General features: G+C 35.1%; 1 protein-coding gene across 1 annotated transcript in view; it reads left to right on the plus strand.

Annotated features, from left to right (window-relative positions):
• Positions 1–346: 346 nt before the first annotated feature.
• Positions 347–19,787, plus strand: part of LOC111641818 (vacuolar protein sorting-associated protein 13C-like) — a 163,493-nt gene continuing 144,052 nt past the window's right edge. Inside the window, exons 1-4 of the mRNA XM_023388051.1 lie at positions 347–394; positions 1,692–1,769; positions 9,146–9,226; positions 12,072–12,292. Of these exons, the coding sequence (XP_023243819.1) occupies positions 347–394; positions 1,692–1,769; positions 9,146–9,226; positions 12,072–12,292 (428 nt within the window). The remainder of the gene's footprint in view (positions 395–1,691; positions 1,770–9,145; positions 9,227–12,071; positions 12,293–19,787) is intronic.

Consider the following 19,787-nt stretch of genomic DNA (forward strand, 5'->3'; position numbering starts at 1 on the left):
TATTTAAAAAATAGTCCTCATATATACAGGGTGTATCAGAATGACATTTTAAAAATTTGGGTGATTGTAGAGGATGAAATTTTGAACATTTTGATATAAGGAACCTATAGCCGGAAATGTGATATAAAGTTTCTACAGCACTTTGCATATTCTATGCAGTTGGTATGCTGAATGAAACAGCAGAATACAGTATTTATGACAAGTTTTATTGACAAAACAGTAGAGCATAATCAAACTGAACATCGAATCAGTGGCTGCACTACTTTAGAGTAAATGTTCAATGTGACGACCACCAACTTCGTTACATAATGTGCAATGACAAACCATGTTTTGGTCTCTCTGTAAGATGCCATGCTCCCTTCTAATGGTATTAAATGCTGTAAAGATGCACTCCGTAAGCTCATGAATTGTTCCTACTGGTGTTGCGTACACAAGGGACTCATGTTGACTAGTTGTGCGTTTACAGCACAGTGCCAGTGGATGCAAGGGGTAACCTGAAGAATGGCAAGCACTAATTACACAATGTCCTGTAACACAGGCTCAATTAGACCACTGTAGTTGTGTATTTACAGTCTTCCAACCACAGCAATAATATGATGTCAATTAACAGAAGGGTAGCTACCAAAGTGAAGGGCGGTCAAGCACTTCCTACTGCTGTGACACTTTAGTTCAAATTTCTGGCTATAGGTTCCTTATATCAAAACGCTCAAAATTTCATCCTCTACAATCCCCCAAAGTTTTAAAACATCATTCTGATACACCCTGTATATATATAGTTATTTATTATTTTCTTATTTTAGTTTTATTTTATTTACGTATTTCTCAAACAAATAAAACACATTCACTAATCGATTTTCTTTGTGTAGTGTGTTTTATTGTTCTATAGTTTTGGTATTTTCTGCTTACTGCCTAAAATGAAACGTCTTACTAACCTAAGAGAGTTTATTGAAGAGAGACAGAAAACTAGTATATATGGACTGTTTCGTATAAAGTGATATTGTTCATGAAAAGTAGATAAATATGTATAAATCATGTCATATCATCATGTACTCAAATAACGAAATTGAGGAATTTTATTTTTGTTAAAGTAAAGTAATTTATAACAAAAATTTAGGTCATAATTTAACATTTTTTTTGTAAGTAACTTTTACTCTGAATGATTATACACTATTCTGCCAAAAACTACATAAAGTAATAAATATATGTGATTTTTTTCTATCACTATGATAAAAATTTGATATTTAGTGAATGTTTAGAATAAAATACATAGAGTGACTTTGAGTGACTGCAGTTTGGATCATTGTTTTGAAAAGTAAAGTACAACTTACCATGGCAGGGTAAATGGGTTAACCAGTTTCTAGCATGTCCAGATATCTGATGGCATTAGCACTAGGGCCATTCCAAACTAATTCATAAAATCAGTTTGGACTGACTCTACAGTTATCACTAGGAATTTTGTTAAATCATAAAATTCCTATTGATTACTAGTGTGTAATTGAAAATTTTATGATCCTTAGGACATTTTCAACTTGCCTATGATGTAACAAAATAGCCCAATAATTTGTATGCACTATGTATATTAAGTATGTTTTATTACTTTCTTTTAAAGTAATAAAAAATTGTATAATTTTAACTTAATTTTGTTATAAAATACATACTGTTCTGTGCTTAAAAATTTTATGTTTTATTAGATCAAAGGATTTGATAAACTTCAGTGTTTGATGCCTCAAAGAACAGGAAGTATAATGTATGCCCTTCAACCAACAAAGGTAAGAATTATTATTATTTTTTAATTGCAACTATTGTGTATTAATAGTTGCTAGTTGTTGACATGATCAACTACTGTTAACAGACCAATAGTTCTATATTAAACATCATCTCAGAGTTCTCATCAGGTGTCTTGTATTTTAACAATGATAAAAACTATATTATGTAAACAATATAAAATGAAAAAAATTTTTGATAGTGAAAAATATTATCATAGTAATTTCAATTATTGGGCTGCAATTTGAAAAATTGTATACTTATAAATTTTCACTGTTATCCATCCATTCGTCTTTCTTTCCTTAATCTAGAGAATGAAGATAGATAGATGAAATTCAAGACCAGATATGGAAACCTTAGGGGCAAGAGGCCCAGATTAACTACCAGTATATACAAACTTCTGATGCAAACTGAAAGTCATGTTATTTCAGTTTAAAATGCTTTTTCCCTGAAAGCAGTTAATAGATGATCTGCACAACTCTATTGTTAAATGAAAAGTATTACGTACAGGGGCAGCCACTACTAATAATTTGAGGTGGAGAGCATAATCTTATGATTTTTAATCATAAAAATATGATTAAAAATTGCAGCCTGGCATTGTGACAATGTCACAATAAATAATTGCTCATTATTAATCTAGAAACAATTATACATTTAACTTAATCAATTATCAATATTTATTATTATTTTAGAGTTGTAATTGATTTTTTTCATTTTAAAATCAACTACTAATATAAAAACTTAAAATGTAGTTTGTCCATAGAAACATAAAAAGTTTATATTTGAAAAATACATAATCTTTAAAGTTATACAAAAAAAAATATGATTATGTTTATTTTACTTTTTTAAACAAAACAGAATAAATAAATTTAATTTAAATTTAACATTGTAATATAATAATAAGTAACTGGATGGCAAATAAAAAAAAAACAAAAGACAATACAGTAGACCCCTATAAAACAGGTTTATATAGTTCGGTTTCCTATATGACGGTGAAAAAATTGCGACCGTATTCGTATAAACACGCTAAAGAGAGCCATATAATTCAGTAAAACGTCATCGCTGACTCGTGTCGCGACGAGATTGGTCCAATCTAGACCAATAGCAGATATTGCACAAATCGTTGAGTTTAAACGAGCAGCGGACCTACTAAAAACCATTTATTATTTAACGGCCATAAAAATTATATTTATATTAATGATGTCTCCAAAGTTCAGCAAAGTTTTCGCAGAAAAATAATTTATCAGGAAGCATGCGAGTGCCATTAGATGCACCGCTCNCCATTTATTATTTAACGGCCATAAAAATTATATTTATATTAATGATGTCTCCAAAGTTCAGCAAAGTTTTCGCAGAAAAATAATTTATCAGGAAGCATGCGAGTGCCATTAGATGCACCGCTCCACAACGAAAACAAGCTTAAGCAATGGCATCATCAAACGGTGCACACTCGGTAAGTAATCCTACAATTTTTTGTTTATAGCATAGTTTATATGGATTATTCTCAAAAAATTATACATATTTTGGAAGTGTTGAGTTGAATTAGTCCAGAATCGATTAATTTTATGGAAGAAAACCTTTCAAACAGCCGTAGTCTGTAAACTGCATACGTGCTGGGCTGCGATTGGCTCATGTATTTAAGGACTCGTAGAACATCAATTTCATAAAGAACGGAATGTATCTACCGTGTTATAAGGGGGTCGACTGTATAAAGTCTGAATATTCCAAATCTTTACCAAGTGCTTGTCATAGCATATTTATATTAAAATATATTTGCTGGTTTAATTTTGAAGGTTTTGTTGGTGTTATTTATCAAAGTCGGATATTTTACAAATGTTTAGTTGTGACTCTGATGACTGCTAATATTTAATTTTTTATTTCTTTAGTGTAAAATGTTTAAAAACATTAGATTTTTTATTTATTTTTAATTTTTAAGTTTATTATTTATTATTTTTTTTATTTGATTTGAAACTCCATTTCTCTGTAGTAATTTTTTATATTAGAAATTAATAAGAAAAATATTTACACAAATGAAAAATATAAATTTATAAGTAATAACTCACTTATAAATTTTTTAATGATCTTATTTTCTGTTTTATTTTAACTTATTTATCTTAAATTTTAACTCTCATAATTCTTCATGTTTTTTCCTCTCTTTTGTAGACTCTTAATATCTCAAAAGCAATTTTTTTACAGATTCATCACTTCTACAAAAAACATCAAAGACCTAATNCCGAGGCCCCACTTGCATCTGGCAACCCTTAAAAGTCCATTAAAGGTCAAGTTACTTCGACTAGTAATGTGTTTTATATGCTGTTTCCAGGAGAGTTTATGATCAATCACAACCCCAAGGAAAGTGAGATGACTTACAACTTTTATTGACTCATTACGAAACCTGATACAAGGCACACGCCTGTAAAGGTCAGGGGCGCCCGGAGAGGAGAAAACGATTCCCTTAGTCTTTGTCATGTTAAAACTGAGTTTATTTCTCACACCCCAGTTATACACTTTTTTAAGAATGTCAGTGGCTGCCCTTTCTATGTAGTTTCTTGATGGAGCAGGGAAAACCACAAAGGCATCGTCTGCGTATGCAAAGACACGACATTGGTAGCCGAAGTCGGTACGGAAGAAGTTATCGAATAAAATATCCCAGAACAGGGGCCCACAAACAGACCCCTGTGGACAGCCACGTTGTAGCTTACGTGTAAATTGAAGATGCCCCAGAGAGATAATTGCTTCTCTATCTTCAAAGTAATTAGCAGCAAGATGGAACAAGTTAGCCGGACAATTGCACTCACCTAATCTGCGTAAAATTTGCGGCCACCAGGCCGAATTGAATGCATTCCTCAGATCTAGGCTGAGGCCGAAGACAAACTTGTAGCTTTGTAGCAGATGTTTGATGTGCCCAACTAAGTCCATCAGTGCGTCAACAGCTCCACGCTGGCACCGGAAACCATATTGGGCTTCATGGAACAGTCCTCTGGACTCCCAAAACCAATAAATGCGATTAAAAAGGAGTAAAGATGAATAGCAATAGGAAAAGCAAAGCCACACGCACCACACACCACACAAATGCTCGCGACACCTGGTTAGAGCTCCGCCACATAGAAAAAATTGCTGTTGAGCATGGCTACAGTAAAGGCATGATTTGCGGTTTAGCCCATGCCTGCACCGACCGTCTCCCATGCCACAGTGGCAGCCCCCTGCCTACGCCGGACGGTGGCCACCAGCCCCCGTTAAGAATGATAGACATGCAATTGTCCGGTTCAACCAACATTTAGACCCCCTATACAGGGAGATTGCTTGCCATAATCGCACGAGGATCGTGTACAGGAGAACCGGCACTATTTACGACCTGCTGCACAATGCCAAGGACGCGATAGATCTCAACAGAGCCCCAGGGGTATACTCCATTCCCATCAGGGACGATAGATTCCATAGAGACTTAGTTTACATTGGCTCCACCATCCGCTCAACACAAAAACGGTTACGGGAACATCAATCAGATATTAAAAATAACAGGCACACCACCGCCTTGTCAGCCTACGTTACCGACCCTGAAATCTGGGCGGACTTCCAAAACGCCAGAGTAATCAGACAGGCGTTTCGTATTGATCACATCCGTCACCTGGGGCCTGGGAGATTTATAAAGCCAACATTGGGGTCACCTGCATCAACTTTAAAGACAGAGAAACGATCGCGCAGGCATGGAGGTACTTGTTTGAAGAATTTGAACTGGGACAAGCGGAGGGGTGAAACATGATACGCACAATTATTTACATCTCGGGCGTCATCGTTCCATCAGTCAAGGGGAGACATTGTTTAGTCACCACCTGATGTAGACCTCAGTTGAGGTTGAAAACATTCGTGAAGTTTGTTACGGAAACAACACTGTTAAAAAAGGTGTCATGGATTGTTATTACTTTTGAATTGAATTCCAAAATCACACAGGAGCCCAGTATAAGTTTTAATCCATTCTCATGTGAAAACAGATGATTATTCAGGAATCAGAATTCAGAGAACTCATAAGTGTAATCTACAGAGAGTGGATTTGACTGTGACCGGACATGGTGATCCCAACAAGGCACCTCTTTAGTGCCTTGTTGGGATCACCATGTCTTGTTTGACACAGAAGCCGAGACAGGATGTTGATCCAGATTTTGACATAGCTCACGCAGGTGATCGGATTCCAGATGGAGATGGATTGAGAGACAGCGTACCAGAAGAGAATCACTTGGATGCCAGTTTAACAACTAATAACGATTTAATTTCAAAGAAAACATGATAAAATTTACAATTTTGTTAAACATTAGCTTTAACAGGCTTATAGACTAAAGGGTTTTGAGAGAGTTTACATGAGGTTTGTGTGGCGATAAATATCTGCAGTTGAAGGATCTGGTTGTAGTCTTTATGCAGGACAGTTCTGGACAATGTATATCCAACTAGTCAGTGAGGTAAATGTCCTTTCCCAGGGGTAGATTTGGTGTCAATGGAATCTAGAATTATTTGGGGTTTTGACAACAAATTTATTCCAATTCAGAGGCAGTTTGGGTCCGAGTCAATAGTTTAATCCATTTCAAAGGCACAAAGTATCAATTGAGGAACTGGCAACAATTATCCTTAGGGTTTGGCCAGCAACTTCTTATCTCAGGAAGAACTAAACGGCAATTAACTCTTCAGCCGTTAATTACGCTATAAGCACAATATCGCTCAGCCAAGAGGTCAGCAGGTTACAGGAATGCGTTGTTTTTGCCATCAAGAAAGTGTAAGTGGAGATTCTCTCAGGTAGTAGATGATAACAATTATTGAATAAGTATGACGACATCGACGACCAATTTTTGTTAAAGTTCGGATTCTCATAGACTGTTGTGGTGAGCACGTGGTGATGGATGAATTCTCACAAAGAGACAGGAATATAAAACAATAAGACGTGCTTTATTTTACTGTATGAACATATATACAGGAAAGGTTCGTTGATTCCGACCTCCTTGTTCCTCACTTTAATTAAACAAAAGGGAACAAACAACACCGATTGTTGATTCACAGTGGAGCTAAACTTTTCTTTCGCGTAACAAAGGAGACACTTAATTACTAACTTAAAACTACTTATAACTAGAAGAGGAAAGGAAGAACAAGAATTAGAANTTTTAATGATCTTATTTTCTGTTTTATTTTAACTTATTTATCTTAAATTTTAACTCTCATAATTCTTCATGTTTTTTCCTCTCTTTTGTAGACTCTTAATATCTCAAAAGCAATTTTTTTACAGATTCATCACTTCTACAAAAAACATCAAAGACCTAATATGTCTAGAATTTTGTACAATGTAAAATACTCTATATATATATAAAACTTTGATGTTTGCTTGGATTTTGCCAAATTGATATAGTCTTACTAATTGCTGTAAATAAGTAAATAAATTTAACAATTACTTTTTATTATATCAAAAGGAAATGTATAAGGCAGGTTCAGATGAAAAAGTGAAATAATTTTATTTCCCCACAATCAAAACAAGATTACAAAACATTATTTCTTTAACATAATCTTTTCCTCTTGACCAAACACACTTTTTCCAATGTTTAATTAATAACTCAGTTTCTCTGAGAAATACTCTTTTTGATTGTTTATGTAACTATTTGATTGTTTCTTGCTGAATCTCTTTATCTGCTTACAAGTGTCATTCAGCCAACACATCCTACAGCAGACCAAAAACTAGAAATCATTGGGAGCTGTCTGGTAAGTATGCTGGATAAAGTCAGACTTCAAAATACAGTTTTTGAGTAGTTGCAAATTACTTTTTCTAAAACAAAAATTTTCTAATCTGAATACTGGTATTCTGATAAAATTGCACTTACTAAACCTTTATTGCCCGGTACTTTTTCTCTGACAACAAGCATTATTGTATTGAATGAAACTTTTTAAGTATAAAAATTTCTTAACTTTTTTTGTTTTTAGATTTAAGACAATACTGCAAAAAGTTGCTACAAATAATTTAGAATTTAATTTTAATTGTATAATTTAAATTTGTAATTAATATGTAATGCTACACTATTTCTATTAAAATCTGGCAATTACAAATATCTAAGCATGAAGCAATATTTGAATTTATGCTCTGGCAAACTATAAACATTTGTCACTCCAATTTGGCCAAGGAGAATCAAAATTAGCCAAAACTGCTCCATTATTATGTCAGATAATAATATGCATAACTATCTTGGTAGATCTGTATATTAAAACTTCTTTAATTTGAGAGAGAATGGTGCCATCACTCCCTACTGTTTCTCTTTGATTCTGACTGACAGAATGGACTATTCTAATTGCTATCCTATTAAAAAATGCTTTACCTTCTCTTTTATAGTGAATAAGTAAGTCTTGGCAAATGACTACATGATAGTTCTGATTGATCCGTAAATATTCTCAAATTTCGGGTTTTTAACCAACTTTATGCAATCAAGTTTTTGTTTATGGTTCTATGTATAGAACTATACATTCAGTTTAGAAGCAAAATCTTGGAGCATTGTGCATCTGTTCTCCTGTATAATTTTCTGTCATTTACTGTTTTGTTTATTTATGAACTTTTCCACATCATTAGGCTACATTGGCTAATGAGCTTCACTTAAACTTTTGATATTATTGTTGAACTTTTGCATTTACTTTTACACTCGACTCTTATATAAACAGACATGCCATAAACTGCAGATATTCTCTTATGAATTTGAGCAGATTTAGTCATATCATCATTCAAAAATTTCATGACATATGACAGTTTCTTCTTCATACATGTCTGTAGCAGAGTTGCCATGATTGAAGCCTTCTGAAATAATGGCATTACCTATGTTGGTATAAACAGTGGAATATACAGGCAATATTATATTTTATAACATGGAATACTACATAGAAAACTGATATAATTGATTCTGGCATATGTTTATGCCAAAACCAATTATATCAATTTCCATTGGAAACCAATAAATTATGGTTTCCATTTGGATTCCAAATGACAGAATTCAAAAATGATAAATTATTGGTTTCCATTTGATTCTACTTTATGTAACAAAAGTTATGATGTGTAGATTTACATAATATTCTGTATGAAAGATTATGATAGAAATTATTTATCATTTTTGAATTCTGTCATTTAATCATCTGATTATTTGTCTAATAATTATTAGATTTGTTTGATTTAATACACAGTCAATGCACTTTCATTCTTCATGGTTAATTAATGACTCATATAGTAATGGTCTGGATGTATGATAATTCTGATTAATCATTAAATATTCTATATAGTAAAATAGGTTTAAATAATTATAGCTTTTGTTACAATGTAAACAATATAAATGAGGAATATTTTTATTTTTATTTTTTTTTTAAATTCTAGAATAAAACTAGATACTATATAGTGATTGATATGAGTGCAGATCATGGTCAGAAAATTATAACTGTTTCATCACCACTACAGGTAAACATTCTGTTTATTCTTTAATTTTATATAATTTCATTTACTTAAATAGTAATTAAAAATTTAATTATGAAATATTGATAGAAATTTAAAGTGAATAAATTTTGAATTTAACATTATATTTAATAATAAACAAGTCAAACGGCAAAACCGTATTTGGGACAAGACTATGTCTCGGAGACTCACTACTAAGCAGAATCACTTTGATGCTCAAGGCAGGTCTTGTTCTCATTCTCCAATCTTCTTTGGTATTGCTGCTTTTGGGCGCAATCGTTCAAACTTTGCCAGTCGTGACCACAAGGTCATCCATGATGCATTTTCGATGAAATTAACCTATCCAATTTCGAAATTTCTTTCCATTGCGTGTTGGCCCGGGTTGAATTTTCATCGATGCATAATGAAAATTTCTGGTTTTTGAAAAAAATAATCATGGCTATTGTATTGTCTGAAATTATTTTTTTATTTTACACAAACAATATACAGTTTAACCTGATTATAACATCATCGGATGTAATGACAACCCTAATACAAAACCAAATTTTTATCGGTTCCATGCATTGGCGAAGCTAGAGTTTTGTTATGGAGGGGACCTAGTAGAGGCCAGCCTGACACAAAATTGAATTATAGTAGAGCCTCGATTATCCAACTCAATTGAGGACTGGGGTTGGTCGGATAATTGAAAAGTCGGATAACCGAAAAGTATGAAAAAATCCATTATTAGTGTAGTATATTATTATATCCCCTGTAATTAGTATACTAGTATATCGCTATTAACCTACTTCGCGTTGAATTTTCATCGATGTTAAGCCTAACAAAAATTTTTTAAAATAATAATCGTCACTATTGTATCGTTAAAAATTAGAAAATTAAGCCTCGTTTAAATACTGGCTCCCTTTCATGGTCGAATGAGTGTTGCCAGCTAAAACACGTAAAAATAATATTAAAGTAGCCAAGACCTAGCCAAATATTGTAGCGCCACATCACTAGCGGACATTTGAAATTTGCCGACTAGGACGGTCGGTCAACTGAGGTGTCGGTTAATCGGGAGTCGGATAATCGAGGCTCTACTGTATTTCAAATTATTGTTCATTAAAATAAAATTTCCATAGGAATTGACAATAACTTAACACACATATAATATGAAACTTCTTTTATCATACGTTCTCGTAACATTAATATAAAACTTTAGCAATACCTTAAACAAAAATTAACCAATTAATTACTTTTTTACCATTCTTTAATATAGTTCACTGTCTTTAAATTAATCTAGATCTAGACCAGGGGTGACCAACAGTTTTTTCCCCCCAGACCGAATTGGAAAGAAAACTTTTTTCACTGGCCAAACCAGAGGTGGTCCTATCAAGATTTTCAGGTGATGTGAGATCCTATTGTGGTGTCACCTTATACAGACTAAACTGTATATAGAGATTACAGATATACTTTTCACATTGGGCACACAAAGCCATTGACCTTTTTTTTATAGGGTCAGAATTTCTCAACTTTACCATCACTTCACATTGTGAGGGTATAAGGGATTATCACGGATCCATTCGAGCAATTATTTGAAGTTAAGTCCAATATTCAAAGATAAATCGTGGGTCACATAAATTCATTAAGAGGGCCGTATGTTGGCTATGCCTGGTCTTGACTTTCAGTGGGTACACTACACCCAATTAAATTAGCTTCAGCTTTTTTATTTCTTTTTGCAAATCTGCTCAACAGTTTTTCGGCTGTAATTTTCTGGAGAGGGGCACCAGGTTAACTGGGGGGGCGTGCCCACCCATGCCCCATCCTGGCTATGCCCATGGTCCCATGATTTTACTATACTAGATAATGTTACCTACTTGTAACAACATAAAACCCTGTTTTAATGTCATATATGAAGCACTCCCAAATTTACAAAATTAGATTACAAATTTTATTTAACAAAGAAAATACTACGTGTCCAGTCCTAGGGTCAGAGTCCACTTTCTAGAATGACTGCAGATTGTACTCTCACCACCTAACTTCGATTTGCCTGTTTGTAGAGAGAGTTGCCATTTTGTACTTTATTTTGACTTGGTTCTCGGTCTCCTGAGTACCAACAAGTCTGGGTTTTTTATGTGCACATGATTTGGGCACCTAATACTCTGTGCCAAATTACAACTCCTGACATGTACTTCTTTATACCTCTAAGCTGGTAACACAGCAGGCAGTACGATTTTATAAACAAGAGATAGTCTTGTTAAAAAGTAACGAATAAATAACTAAACATTTTTATATAAAAGATGCTAATCAGTTGTTCTGATTAGTTTTTACTTGGTGTATGAAAATTTAAATTGAAACTGTTCTAAATATTTTGTATATTCTAAAAAGCCATCCTTACAAAGATATTGTTGTATATGTCAAAAACATTAAAAGTATTTATCAAAAGTGTAAAATAACATCATCAAACAGCTTTTTAATTAATTATCATTATACTGGTGTATTTAATTTTGCCAAATTAAAGTTCTTAAGTTTCCCATAAATATTAATTTGTACAAATATATAATTATAAGTACCAATTTAGCAGAAGTTAGTATTTACAATAGTTTATAATTTATGATTAAAAAATATCTAGAAATATGATGAAAATAATTACACTAAAAATTTTCATAATATATAAATTAAAATTACACAATGAAACTAATCAACATACAAAGCTACAACAAAACCAAATAAACCAAATAACCAGCAGAAAAATTGGGAAGTGCTAACATTTTTCTGCTGGTTATTTGGTTTTGTTTTAGCTTTGTATCAAGTTTACCCAGTTTTTGAGTGGTTATATTCTAATAAAAATAATTTATTTCCAATTTAACAATTTTAGATTCAGAATCATTTACCACGACCTGTTCATATAATGTGTCAGAAATCCATTTTAGAAGCTGTTGGAGCAGTGCCAGATGATTATTCTAAAAATCCATTTCATGAAACATTTATTCGTTTGACTACACTGGAAAATAATGAAATATATAATGTGCCTTTATTAGTTGCCTATCATTGTAAATTATTTTTACAACCTGCATCAACATCTTTGGATATAAATAAGTAAGAAGTTTACTTTTTCTACATGTTTTATAAATTTGTTATTGCATTTAATTGAATTTTTAATTTTCTTTGATCAGAATTTACATAGATTTAATAAAATATTCTACTATTACAGTTCACTTCTCTAGTTTAAAAGTGAACTTAAATATTTTAAATCAATGTATTTTATTAATATTTATGTGTATTAAAATTACAATTTACATTCTTTTGAATTTGCCATTGATATAAATAAATGTTTATTTCATATTATATATATATATCATATATTTATTATCACTAATAATGATGATAAGTTTTTATTGATAAAACTGCATTATTAAATATTTTTAAAAGTTTATTGAAAATTTAAACATAGAAATTTTTAAAATACTGTATTTACTCACATATAATATGAGGTTTTTATTAATTTAATTTTTCACTGCTTCAAAAACCTAGGTCATCCTATACGCATGGGCAAAAGATTTTGTGATTTTGCAATAATTTTTGTGAACAGTGTATTCACATTTTTTACCAGATGCTCACCATCTGGTGTTTATAAACAAATTTATCTGGGTTGTTACAATCGTTCTTGTGTATTGTCAGTCAGTCAGTCAATCAAAATAATCTTTATTGTCTGGCACCACTGAGCACAACCAGGCAAAAATACAGAAAAATACATTTTAGATACGTGCTGTTAGTCATAGATGGGATACAATAATATAATGGCAGAGAAAAGGGAAAGTAAAATAAAATAAAATAAATAAATATAAAAGATTAAAAAAATAAAAGAATAAAAATAAAAGTAGTCTATACTATAACTAAAGTAACATTTCTGTACATGAAGGTCTACATGCTGTTATAGCAGAGCAAGGTGTGAATATACATTGGCATCAAGGCTAGAGTGAATCAGATCACAAGAGACCAAGTCAACGGATCCCACATCTAATAGAGTAGAGTGAAACAAATTCCTTTAACAAGTTAAAGTTGCTGTTGTTTTTTAAGAAAAAATCAGGCTTTACTGGCCAGTCAATATTGTTCCTATTGGCATGCTGCATGCACTGATACCTGATGTCATCCAGCATAGGGCAGTTGTATAAATAGTGCATGACACCGTCCCGCACCCCACACAGCTGACAGCAGTCAGAATTAGAGTGGTGAAACCTTTTCAGGTAAACACGAAAGCGCCCGTGTTCTGTCAAAAATTGGGCTAAATCATGTGTGGGCTGAATCCATTTGCTGTGAACACGTTCCTTCACCTTTGGGATAAAACGTCTTGTTATATGTTGTTGTGGGATCTCGTCCCAATCCATTTGCCAGGTTTCCAAAGCATTGTCCCAGAGAAGGTATTTTAGTCTTGACTTAGGAATGAGATTGTAGGCGGGAGGAGTATCAGGATTAGTCGTTACGTTTCGCGCCAGAAAGTCAGCCCTTTCATTACCTGAAATGCCGCTGTGTCCTTTGATCCAATTGATGGCATACTTGTTAAGAGACGTAGAAGCTGCAGCGAAGATGTCGTTCGCAACAGGGTGAGTATTATCCTTATTCCCCAAAACAGCAACAGTCGCAGCACTGTCTGTGAAGATGTTTATCAGTTTGTTCACAATGTTAGAGTTGCACCAGTTGATTGCCATCAATACAGCGAAGATCTCAGCTTGGAAGACAGAGCATTCCGGGTGTAGAGCAAAGGAATCATTGTATACCTCCTCACCGGCCTGAAAGATCACAAAGGCACTTGCCGTGCCGTCCGTTGACTTGGATCCATCTGTAAAAGCTTCAATCTCTGTAGAAGTAACACGAGGAGAGAGTCCCTTCCTTAAGGCAGGATGTGGGAGTGTAGATACAGGCCTGTCTAATTCAACCATGGTGGCATTAAAGATGGTTCCGTTAATATCAACATCCCTGCCTCTAGAGATACAGAAACGTTTGCTATTAAATTGGAGAAATTGGAGGATGGGGAGCTTCCCAGCCACCACAGGGAGGGCTGCATTTGAAACAGTGGAATAGCACCTGGTAAGTCGTAATAAGGCAATCCGCTGTGCAGACCTCAGACGCCGATGGTTATGAGATTGAGAGGCAGCAGCGCTCCAAACAGCAGATGCATATGAGATAGTTGGTAAAAACAGGCAATCATATATGGCATTGGCTGCCTCAAAACCGAGGCCCCACTTGCATCTGGCAACCCTTAAAAGTCCATTAAAGGTCAAGTTACTTCGACTAGTAATGTGTTTTATATGCTGTTTCCAGGAGAGTTTATGATCAATCACAACCCCAAGGAAAGTGAGATGACTTACAACTTTTATTGACTCATTACGAAACCTGATACAAGGCACACGCCTGTAAAGGTCAGGGGCGCCCGGAGAGGAGAAAACGATTCCCTTAGTCTTTGTCATGTTAAAACTGAGTTTATTTCTCACACCCCAGTTATACACTTTTTTAAGAATGTCAGTGGCTGCCCTTTCTATGTAGTTTCTTGATGGGGCAGGGAAAACCACAAAGGCATCGTCTGCGTATGCAAAGACACGACATTGGTAGCCGAAGTCGGTACGGAAGAAGTTATCGAATAAAATATCCCAGAACAGGGGCCCACAAACAGACCCCTGTGGACAGCCACGTTGTAGCTTACGTGTAAATTGAAGATGCCCCAGAGAGATAATTGCTTCTCTATCCTCAAAGTAATTAGCAGCAAGATGGAATAAGTTAGCCGGACAATTGCACTCACCTAATCTGCGTAAAATTTGCGGCCACCAGGCCGAATTGAATGCATTCCTCAGATCTAGGCTGAGGCCGAAGACAAACTTGTAGCTTCGTAGCAGATGTTTGATGTGCCCAACTAAGTCCATCAGTGCGTCAACAGCTCCACGCTGGCACCGGAAACCATATTGGGCTTCATGGAACAGTCCTCTGGACTCCCAAAACCAATAAATGCGATTAAAAAGGAGTAAAGATGAATAGCAATAGGAAAAGCAAAGCCACACGCACCACACACCACACAAATGCTCGCGACACCTGGTTAGAGCTCCGCCACATAGAAAAAATTGCTGTTGAGCATGGCTACAGTAAAGGCATGATTTGCGGTTTAGCCCATGCCTGCACCGACCGTCTCCCATGCCACAGTGGCAGCCCCCTGCCTACGCCGGACGGTGGCCACCAGCCCCCGTTAAGAATGATAGACATGCAATTGTCCGGTTCAACCAACATTTAGACCCCCTATACAGGGAGATTGCTTGCCATAATCGCACGAGGATCGTGTACAGGAGAACCGGCACTATTTACGACCTGCTGCACAATGCCAAGGACGCGATAGATCTCAACAGAGCCCCAGGGGTATACTCCATTCCCATCAGGGACGATAGATTCCATAGAGACTTAGTTTACATTGGCTCCACCATCCGCTCAACACAAAAACGGTTACGGGAACATCAATCAGATATTAAAAATAACAGGCACACCACCGCCTTGTCAGCCTACGTTACCGACCCTGAAATCTGGGCGGACTTCCAAAACGCCAGAGTAATCAGACAGGCGTTTCGTATTGATCACATCCGTCACCTGGGGCCTGGGAGATTTATAAAGCCAACATTGGGGTCACCTGCATCAACTTTAAAGACAGAGAAACGATCGCGCAGGCATGGAGGTACTTGTTTGAAGAATTTGAACTGGGACAAGCGGAGGGGTGAAACATGATACGCACAATTATTTACATCTCGGGCGTCATCGTTCCATCAGTCAAGGGGAGACATTGTTTAGTCACCACCTGATGTAGACCTCAGTTGAGGTTGAAAACATTCGTGAAGTTTGTTACGGAAACAACACTGTTAAAAAAGGTGTCATGGATTGTTATTACTTTTGAATTGAATTCCAAAATCACACAGGAGCCCAGTATAAGTTTTAATCCATTCTCATGTGAAAACAGATGATTATTCAGGAATCAGAATTCAGAGAACTCATAAGTGTAATCTACAGAGAGTGGATTTGACTGTGACCGGACATGGTGATCCCAACAAGGCACCTCTTTAGTGCCTTGTTGGGATCACCATGTCTTGTTTGACACAGAAGCCGAGACAGGATGTTGATCCAGATTTTGACATAGCTCACGCAGGTGATCGGATTCCAGATGGAGATGGATTGAGAGACAGCGTACCAGAAGAGAATCACTTGGATGCCAGTTTAACAACTAATAACGATTTAATTTCAAAGAAAACATGATAAAATTTACAATTTTGTTAAACATTAGCTTTAACAGGCTTATAGACTAAAGGGTTTTGAGAGAGTTTACATGAGGTTTGTGTGGCGATAAATATCTGCAGTTGAAGGATCTGGTTGTAGTCTTTATGCAGGACAGTTCTGGACAATGTATATCCAACTAGTCAGTGAGGTAAATGTCCTTTCCCAGGGGTAGATTTGGTGTCAATGGAATCTAGAATTATTTGGGGTTTTGACAACAAATTTATTCCAATTCAGAGGCAGTTTGGGTCCGAGTCAATAGTTTAATCCATTTCAAAGGCACAAAGTATCAATTGAGGAACTGGCAACAATTATCCTTAGGGTTTGGCCAGCAACTTCTTATCTCAGGAAGAACTAAACGGCAATTAACTCTTCAGCCGTTAATTACGCTATAAGCACAATATCGCTCAGCCAAGAGGTCAGCAGGTTACAGGAATGCGTTGTTTTTGCCATCAAGAAAGTGTAAGTGGAGATTCTCTCAGGTAGTAGATGATAACAATTATTGAATAAGTATGACGACATCGACGACCAATTTTTGTTAAAGTTCGGATTCTCATAGACTGTTGTGGTGAGCACGTGGTGATGGATGAATTCTCACAAAGAGACAGGAATATAAAACAATAAGACGTGCTTTATTTTACTGTATGAACATATATACAGGAAAGGTTCGTTGATTCCGACCTCCTTGTTCCTCACTTTAATTAAACAAAAGGGAACAAACAACACCGATTGTTGATTCACAGTGGAGCTAAACTTTTCTTTCGCGTAACAAAGGAGACACTTAATTACTAACTTAAAACTACTTATAACTAGAAGAGGAAAGGAAGAACAAGAATTAGAATAGAATGGGAGAACAAGAATGGAAATTTCTAGTAAGGAACGGGTACCCGAATGGTTGACTGCGGTGGTGGCCACTAGATGATTTCGTCTTGGGATTCTTTTCTTCTACGGGGACGGAGCACATGCGAAGACCCAAAGTTCGTCCTTTAGTCTCGGCTTTACCAATGTTCTTTTTCTCTTCCAAAGCTCTTTCTATCTTTAGTGTTCTTCGTAACCCTTCCGGCCAAAGCAACACCAATCTCGGGACCGCTCTCTCCGACGGCCTTTCCTCCTCCGGTCCAAAGCCAAAAGTCCTTATCGTCCCCCACTTGCCCTCTGGGCTATCTTCACCCCTTTGTCCCGAAATTGGGTCACTAACCACCCACATTCAGATGAAAGTTCCAGAAAGTATAGAAACAGAACAAAGAGAAAGGGGAATAGAATATTCTTATATATACATATATAAAATAAAAACAACAAAAATATACTGGTGTACCACCACACTGTTAAGAATTGGCAAAAAAGGTTCTTGATTGTCCAGCTTTACATGAACAAGTTATATTGTCGATTTTACAGGATTTTTCCTTAAAGTTTAAAATGCCAGTAATTTTTGCAGGACAATGCATTTACATGCATTTGATAATATTTTATTTGTGATGAAATGAAATAAAATTAGAATTGTATTAATAAATTTTCTAAATAATTTTCTTTATTTTGATCTTTAAAGTCACACCTAGTCCTATATGTGAGATCATCTTATACACAAGTAGATACGGTATTTATTAAATTGGCATTTGCTTTTTTTAAAAGAATTTTTGTTATATTTTGATTTTTTTTTTCATTATATTGAACAATGCAAAGCAAATACTAATATGTTACTTTTTAAACTTCTTTAAATTTAATAAAATACATTAGCTAAATTAAAAATACATATTTTAATAGGTATATAAATGGCATTTGTTTATTTCAGTAAGAACTTAACAACTTTAGTAGCTAAAACTGTTGAGACATATTTGATTTGATTTTATCTTGTACTAAATTTTTTTAAAATTTTTTTTCTTAATACTTTGGCAGCTAGAGAGCTGCAGTTTTCATGTATAATATAGTTTTCAAATTTCATATAGATTTGTTCTTTTTTATTCAAATTTTAAAAAAATTTGCATGTATACATGAAGTACATTCTAGAGTTAACAATACTTGCTAAAGTGGAATCAGACTGTATTTGTTACATCATAAATGTAGTTTCAGTTGTTTCATATTGGAATATAATGAATTGTAATGTAATAAATTATTCACTCATTAATTATCTAGCAACCATTAGTTGTTCATTTCTTTGATATTTCTACAGTAGTTGTTATTTTTATTTTATGTTATTAACAAATTTTTAAAATTTTGTTTAGATATTAGAAACATTTAAAGCACTGGATAGAACATTTTTAATAATTTTAAAGTTACTTTTTAATTCAAACAANAAGATGTCGTTCGCAACAGGGTGAGTATTATCCTTATTCCCCAAAACAGCAACAGTCGCAGCACTGTCTGTGAAGATGTTTATCAGTTTGTTCACAATGTTAGAGTTGCACCAGTTGATTGCCATCAATACAGCGAAGATCTCAGCTTGGAAGACAGAGCATTCCGGGTGTAGAGCAAAGGAATCATTGTATACCTCCTCACCGGCCTGAAAGATCACAAAGGCATTTGCCGTGCCGTCCGTTGACTTGGATCCATCTGTAAAAGCTTCAATCTCTGTAGAAGTAACACGAGGAGAGAGTCCCTTCCTTAAGGCAGGATGTGGGAGTGTAGATACAGGCCTGTCTAATTCAACCATGGTGGCATTAAAGATGGTTTCGTTAATATCAACATCCCTGCCTCTAGAGATACAGAAACGTTTGCTATTAAATTGGAGAAATTGGAGGATGGGGAGCTTCCCAGCCACCACAGGGAGGGCTGCATTTGAAACAGTGGAATAGCACCTGGTAAGTCGTAATAAGGCAATCCGCTGTGCAGACCTCAGACGCCGATGGTTATGAGATTGAGAGGCAGCAGCGCTCCAAACAGCAGATGCATATGAGATAGTTGGTAAAAACAGGCAATCATATATGGCATTGGCTGCCTCAAAACCGAGGCCCCACTTGCATCTGGCAACCCTTAAAAGTCCATTAAAGGTCAAGTTACTTCGACTAGTAATGTGTTTTATATGCTGTTTCCAGGAGAGTTTATGATCAATCACAACCCCAAGGAAAGTGAGATGACTTACAACTTTTATTGACTCATTACGAAACCTGATACAAGGCACACGCCTGTAAAGGTCAGGGGCGCCCGGAGAGGAGAAAACGATTCCCTTAGTCTTTGTCATGTTAAAACTGAGTTTATTTCTCACACCCCAGTTATACACTTTTTTAAGAATGTCAGTGGCTGCCCTTTCTATGTAGTTTCTTGATGGGGCAGGGAAAACCACAAAGGCATCGTCTGC

The sequence above is a fragment of the Centruroides sculpturatus genome, unplaced genomic scaffold, assembly GCF_000671375.1.
Source record: "Centruroides sculpturatus isolate CEXI.00-Female unplaced genomic scaffold, Cexi_2.0 scaffold1473, whole genome shotgun sequence".
Classification (NCBI taxonomy): domain Eukaryota; kingdom Metazoa; phylum Arthropoda; class Arachnida; order Scorpiones; family Buthidae; genus Centruroides; species Centruroides sculpturatus.